Source organism: Geospiza fortis, unplaced genomic scaffold (assembly GCF_000277835.1).
Source record: "Geospiza fortis unplaced genomic scaffold, GeoFor_1.0 scaffold891, whole genome shotgun sequence".
NCBI classification, from domain to species: Eukaryota; Metazoa; Chordata; class Aves; order Passeriformes; family Thraupidae; genus Geospiza; species Geospiza fortis.
Genome location: NW_005054649.1, coordinates 116021 through 122827, shown reverse-complemented (window position 1 = coordinate 122827; position 6807 = coordinate 116021). Strand labels below are relative to the sequence as shown.

Sequence of the window (6807 nt, the reverse complement as noted above, 5' to 3'; positions counted from 1 at the left end):
CGGGGCAGGAGCACCAGCCAGCCCCGCTCCCTGGAGCCTGCTCTCACAGCGGGGTGAAGGACAACAGCGAACCTGCTTCATGGGGATGGCGCGCCCGCTGCCGATGCTGTCCGCTTTGCACTCCGGCACCTTCTTGTCGCGCTCCGGGTCCGCGCCCTTGCGGGACTGGAAGAGAAGAGACACAGGCGCGTTAGAGCCGGGCACAGAGAGCACGCCACGGCCCCCTGTCCCCGCAGCTCCAGGCCAGAGCACTCTGCTCTCCCCCAGGCCAGCTCTCCCGGCACCCGGCCCCTCTAGGGACACTGGGGACACTCCAGCCCAGCCCCCTGGCAAGCTGTCCTCTCCCCCCAGTGCAAGCAGAGCTGTCCTCCTCCTGGCAGAGCAGGGCTATGTGGGCCCCCCCTCCCGTGGGGCACACAGGACATGGCGACAGACAGAAATGGCGTGGGATGCAGGTGGAGCATGGATGGAAGCAGGAGAGGGTCAGGCAGTGAAGGAACTCACACCTCTACTAATCCAACAGATTTATTCTGGTAACACACTTGCACCATACAAAGTAGCACAGGTCACCGGGCAGATACCAGCCCCTTACAAAAGAGCATGGACAATAAATATCTACCACACGTCTAGAGCGGCGAGAGCAGGACCCACCAGCGCCCGAGGGCCGCGGGGAGAGCAAACTCTGATAAATACAATATGAAATTTACAGTCTGTTGAGCAGAACTCATTCAAAGTGCTTAGGACAGAGGGAAATACCAAGTCATACATGGCATGGAGCACAACCAATACATTCAGAATCACAACAATGGCAGGAGGCAGCGGCAGCGTCTCTCTGGAGCGTCCTACACACCCCCTCAGTCCAGGAGGGCCCCGTGTGCTTTGGATCAGAAAGGGATACGAGCCCCGCGCGCCTGGCACACCGATTCACCAGATTTTGGGCCCAGAACCAAACAAAGAGATCGAAAGAGAAGAAAACTAAAGAGACACAGATGGCTGCTTGGCTGCGAGGAGAAGAGGAGAAGGAGCAGGAGTCCATGCAGGCTGCAGAGGTGCAGGAGGGAAGAAGGAGCGGAGCGCTAGCGGCAGGCGCTGCAGCGGCTCCCGCAGGCAGCAGCAAAGCGTCTTTTGGCCCATCCAGCTCCATGCGCGGCTGTCGCCCGGTCCCGGTGTGTCTGCAGGTCTTCCCATCCCAGGAGGGTCGTCCGCCCGGCATCCCCGAGAAAGGGCAGTGCCTAGACAGCATCCAGCAGGCCCAGAAATGTCCCAGCTTAAAGTGCAGGCGCAGGCCGTCTCAGCGCTTCCTAGACTTTACATTGGGGGGATTTAAAAGGCTCCTGCGTGTCTCCGAGGGGGGGACCCATGCTGGCTGGTGGGCGGGCGAGCCTCTAATCTTAGATCAATCCCAGTGCCCATCCCTTATCCGGCCCTGGAGAGGCAATGAAAAGTGAGAGAATTTGTACAGAGGTGCCGTGTGTAACCACCTGGATCTTCTAATTTGGAAGGAGTTGGAAAGGCCTTTTTGTTGATGAAAAGTTGGAAACAGTGGCACATATCTGCAAATATCGAAAGAATAAAGAGTTTGGCAAGTTATACTCAGAACACGGACACGAGTCTGTCAGTGATGGGTGCCAGCAGACAGCACGGACAGGCCACGGAGTGGGCGCCGGCGGCAGCAGCAGTCGGGGCTGGGGCGGGGGCAGGAGGGGGTGGGCGCCTCGAGGCGCAGAGTCTGTCTCCACCTGGAGCTCTGGGGCACGCAGACCCCCGGGGGGAATGCGATCCACTGGGGAGTGGGAGGGGAGCAGGAGAGGAGCCAGAGCAGGAGAGAGGAGGAGAGTAGAAGAAGAGAGAAGAGTAGAAGAGGAGAGGAGGAGGAGGAGGAAGAGAAGGAGGAGAACAGGGAGGAGGGGGAGGAAAGGAGAAGGAGGAGGGGAGAAGAGGAGCAAAGGAGTCAGGCATAGCTCAGGACTGGGGCTGCAGCAGCCCCCAGAGCTGGGCTGAGCACTGCACCTCGGAAAGGCCTGTGCCCACTGGGGACCCTGTAAGGACAAAGGCTGCTGGCTACACCTGCGCTGCCTGCCTGGGAAAAGCTAGAGGCAGAAAACAGCCTGCCCTCTCCTTCCCTTCCCGCCCCTCCTGGTCCTGTCCCACTGCGGGAGGTGTCGGGAGCTGCTGCTGCTGCCACGACCAGATGGGTGAAGACGTCAACGTGAGCCATGGATGTGCACCAGCACACGAGCAAGCAGGTGAGGTGAGCCCAGCAGTGAGGTGAGCGCGGCGCCGAGCAGAGGTGAGCGCGCGGCGCAGAGCAAGCGTGAGCCAGATGGCACGACTCACAGAGGGTGTGAAGGGGAGCCGGCGGCGAGTCCAGAGGCGTCGGGCAGCGTGGCTGGGTGGGTGGTGGCACAGCGCGAGTGCCCACAGCACGGCAGCAAGCACAGTGAGAGGATGGCAGGGCTGGGCAGGAACCCGCCAGCGCTGCGTGCAGGGGAGCAGGGCCTGGGCACGGGCACAGCTACCGGCATTCCAGAGGGCACAGGGAGGGAACAACCATGCGTGGGAGCGGGGACCTGCTGACAGCGAGGGGCCGTGTGTGCTGGCAGGAGGGGCTGGAGAGCACAGCCCACCCACCAACAGCACACGGGCAGGGTGAGCGTGGGCCTGGGGGGGCACAGAGAGCTGGGGGTGCCTGAGATGCAGCCGGGGGAATGCACAGAGTATTGGGGAGGTCAGCACAGAAGCTGCCAGGATGTCAGAAGCCAAGGGAGATGGGCACATTCCCAGCACCAGGAGTGGGGAATCTGGGATGCCAATGGTGCAGTGAGAGGAATGGGGCACAGGACACTGAATTTGTGTGGTCTGGGCTCAGAGCAATAGCGGCTGGTCACAAGGGTGACACAGTGCAACAGGTACAAGGGCTTTGTTGTGGCTGGTTCCACAAACAGCAGACACAGTGTGTTGAGCAATGGTGGCTGGAAAGCACATTGAGATGGGGAGAGGATCAAGGCCAGAGCCTGCACATGTACACAGAGAACAGGGGCTACACCTGCACTAGACATGGGACAGGGACACGTGTGTGCTCACAGTGAGGGGACACTCATGGCTGTGCTCAGAGCAAGGGTGAGTGTGAGGGCAAGACTGGGCACACTGCGTGGACGGCGTGTGCATGGTGTGAGAGCGTGCAGAGAGGCAGGCTGCGAGGCAACCAGCACAGCTGAGGGCTGCAAATGTACCCTGCTCCACCTGGGGCCCAGAGCTTCGCTGCCTCCCCTCTGTCCTCCCTCCCTCCACACCCACAGCAGCTCCCACGTGCGCTGCTCAAGTCACGCAGGATTCAGGAACGGGAGTGAGTGGGGCCCCATGCCAGGTGCTGAGCTCTGCACAGCACCACTGGCACAGCATCACTGGCACCAAACAGGAGGCCCACGGACCAGGGGCTCTGTGCCACGCTCGGGGAATGCAGCCCCAAGGAGATGAGCAGAGTCACTGGTGCTGTGCACGCACAGCTGCGCTCCCTGCAACGAGCAGGAGCTCACACACACTACACACCCAGACGAGTGCTCCCCCGCACACTCCCACGTGTGCGAGCACTGTCCTGCTCCCAGATGCTCCCCATGCATGCACACCCTGCCTGAAGCAGCCTGCAGCCCCACGGTCCCTGCACACGCAGGTGCCTCCCACGCGCACACCCTGCCAGCACAGCACGGGTGACCGTGCACGAGAGCCCAAGGGCTCAGGCTGCCCTGACCCACTGCCCTGCCCTCTCCTGTGCCGAGACTCCCCAGAACTCCTGGGTTGCCTGTGCTGCTTACCGTGAAGATGTTGGAGCGCCGCTTGGACTGCTTGCGGATGGGGGTGGGCGTGTTGGAGGCAGCGATGGTCTCGATCCGCAGCTCCCGCTGGCTGATGCTCGGGGTGGAGGGCACGGACGAGGAGTAGTCACTGAAGGCTCCTCCACCGTTGGTGGCCTGAGGAGGAGATGGATGGTCAGAGAGGTCAGACAGGCTACCTGGAGGCAGAGGCACGACTGCAGGAACACCACCTGCCCCACGTGGCCTCATGCCAGGGCAGGGCATGCAGGACTGGGACTGGGTGACATCCAAACAAACATGGAATCGTTTCAGTTGGAAGGGACCTTAAAGACCATTTAGTTCCAACCCCCTGCCACGGGCAGGGACAACTTCCACTAGACCAGATTGCTCCAAGCCCATTCAACCTGGTCTTGAAAACTTCCAGGGATGGGGAGCTCACAATACCTCTGGGCAACCCAGAGAGACATCCAATGCTAGACACTGCTCCTGCACAACAGAGGGGCTTGGGAAGCCTTTCACCTCTTTCTGCTCTTGTTTTTTCACCAGTAAAATGTTCAAGTTCTGAAATCAAAGAGAAGGGCAGCAATTGGCCAGAGAAACCCAGGTGAAGCCCTTCCAAACATAGCTGTGGAACAAGGCCTGAGGCAGCAGGGTCCCACATAGCTGCCCCAGCAGAGTGGAACAGCTATGGCACCTTCACCTGCTCCCAGAACACAGGATCAGGGTCACTCACTCCCCTCGGGCAGTCATTCCCTTCCTCTCCACTGAGCCCCTCAGACATGAGGCTGTGGGGCACCCAAAGCCTGCCAAGCTCCAGGTCCCACTCATCCATTCCCTGTCTCCGAGTACAGCCCTGGTGCCAGTGCGGATGCGTGTCCCCAGCACTCCAGCCTTCACCTGGCACAGAGTGCCACACCCCAAGCTCAACCTCTGTGTGACACCCATCTCTGCTGCTGGTCTGGGGGTCTCTCTGAGCAGACCCTGAGGCTGGCACACCCCTCCCATGCCTGCAGACCCCCACAGCCATGGCTGCGGTGGCCTGTGCTGGGAACACAAGGGGCTTCGCCAACCCCTCACTGGACTCCATGGCAAGAGGAAGATCCAGCCATGCACCCACATCACCAACACATCTCTTCCAGACAAGGCTGCTCACTCCCACCCTGCCCAGTGTGGGCAGCCACAGGACAGGGGCTTAGGGACACCCCAGGAACAACAGTGGAAGCATTTCAGGTCTGCAAACCAGGACATCTCACCATGAAAGGCACATGGCAGCCCCAGCTCCCCGGTAGATCTGGAGAGCATTGCAGAAACACGTGGAGGAGCTGCCCCTGGAAGGGCAGGTGAGCTCCAGCAGCCCAGAAGGGCAGCCTGCCTCCTCCCAGCTCCACAGCCACAGAGTGGTGGCATCACTGGCCCAGTGACTTCTCCGTCCTGCCACACTCGGAGCACGAGTGCAGCCCTTGCAGGGGGTGATCTGCTGGAGGGGCTCTGCGAGACATCCCCCATCCCCAGTGGGATCAGAGCCTTATTCTGAGACAAGCAGTTCAGAGAAAGGTGAAAGGGGCTGCACAGGCAGAGCAGTGACCATGACCCACAGCCCAGTCTCAGAGAGAGATGCAACCTTCACCAAACCCTCTTCTTTAACAACAGATATGGGAGAAGACACACAATGAGAACTTGAGAGAGGAAAAAGCCACCCAAGCAGCATTTCAGTTTCTTCCTCATGAAGGCAGAGCAATGAAAAGAATTCCATGTTGTGAGCAGGTGGGTGCCTCAGACCATCCCAGGCAGTCTGGAAACAGGAACATTTCTGCAGTCCTGAAACACAGAACAAGAGGGAACCTGGCCCAGTTGTGCTTTTGCACAAGCACAAGAGGCTGGAAACTTGGTCTGGGAGCTCCTGGGCAGGGTGAGCAATGCTGTGCTGGACAAGAAGGTTCTGCTGCCGAGTCCAGGGAAGGGGGGACCAGCAGGGACACAGAGAGATGAAGCACCACGTCACCTGCCAGTGACTCCTGAACCTTCAACAGAGAGAGCTGCTGTCAGTGCTGCCTCCAACACCCACACAGCAGTGCTGTGGTGAAGGAAGAGCTGCAGAGAGCCAGGGCCACCAAGTCTGTGTTTAACTGATTCACCGCATGTGAACTAGGGCAAAGAAAGTGAAACATTCCAAGGGCTAGGAAGAGCAGGAGGATGCAGCAGCACAGACAACCTGCCACATGGAACAGTGAGCTGGGCATGGCTGTCCCTCCAAGACAGCTCCTGGCCATGCTTGGCATGCCTTGGTGGCCTTGGCTGCACGTTCAGGATGCTGTGACTGTGGGAAGGAGCCAGTTCCAAGGAGGCTGCAGAGTCTGAGCTCCTGCCAGAGCAGCTGCAACAAACCCTGTGGCTGCAGGTGATGGACTCTGAAGCATCAAGGTAGAAATTTTGCTACACCCTGGTTTATATTTAACTTACTCCCCACAATCCTGTGTGTCATTTCTGCCTGGCCAGAATAACTTTCCTTAGCCCGTAAGTCTGCCTGGTGCTGGAGCCAAGGTTACTGTCCTTGAGTGATGAAGAACACTGGCCTTTGGGCCTCCCATGTCCCACAGACCAAACCTCAGGAAGGGCTCTGGGGCTGGAGGGCGGCTCACACCAGGCTATGAAGGCAAGCTGCCACGAGTTTGGGGACAGATGAGAAAGTCCTCTAAAGACAGAGAGTGGCTCAGGCAATCCTGAGCCAATCGTGAGCTCTGCTGGAGGAGGGAGCTCCCTAACATCCATGGGATTTAGGGACACAAATCCCAGGGATGTGGGAGAACAGATGCCAGGTCTGGGCTGGTCCCACGTGTCTGCTATTGTCAGGTACTTTGCTGGTGGGCCTGAACAACCACCTGTGGTCACCACTGGAATCTGAGAACACAGTGGGAACTGGAAACTTGGTAAGCACCTGTGGGACAAATCCTTCCCATGAGTGTGGAAGAGCATCAGCAGCGCCACGGGTGCCTGG

The 6807-nt window shown here is 59.4% G+C and overlaps 1 protein-coding gene across 1 annotated transcript in view; it reads right to left on the bottom strand.

The window, feature by feature from the left end:
• AGAP3 (ArfGAP with GTPase domain, ankyrin repeat and PH domain 3) overlaps positions 1 to 6807 on the bottom strand; it is a gene marked incomplete at its 5' end in the record, with an annotated part of 72319 nt that overhangs the window by 50065 nt on the left and 15447 nt on the right. The window contains 2 exons of the mRNA XM_005430569.2: positions 73 to 165; positions 3813 to 3968. Of these exons, the coding sequence (XP_005430626.2) occupies positions 73 to 165; positions 3813 to 3968 (249 nt within the window). The remainder of the gene's footprint in view (positions 1 to 72; positions 166 to 3812; positions 3969 to 6807) is intronic.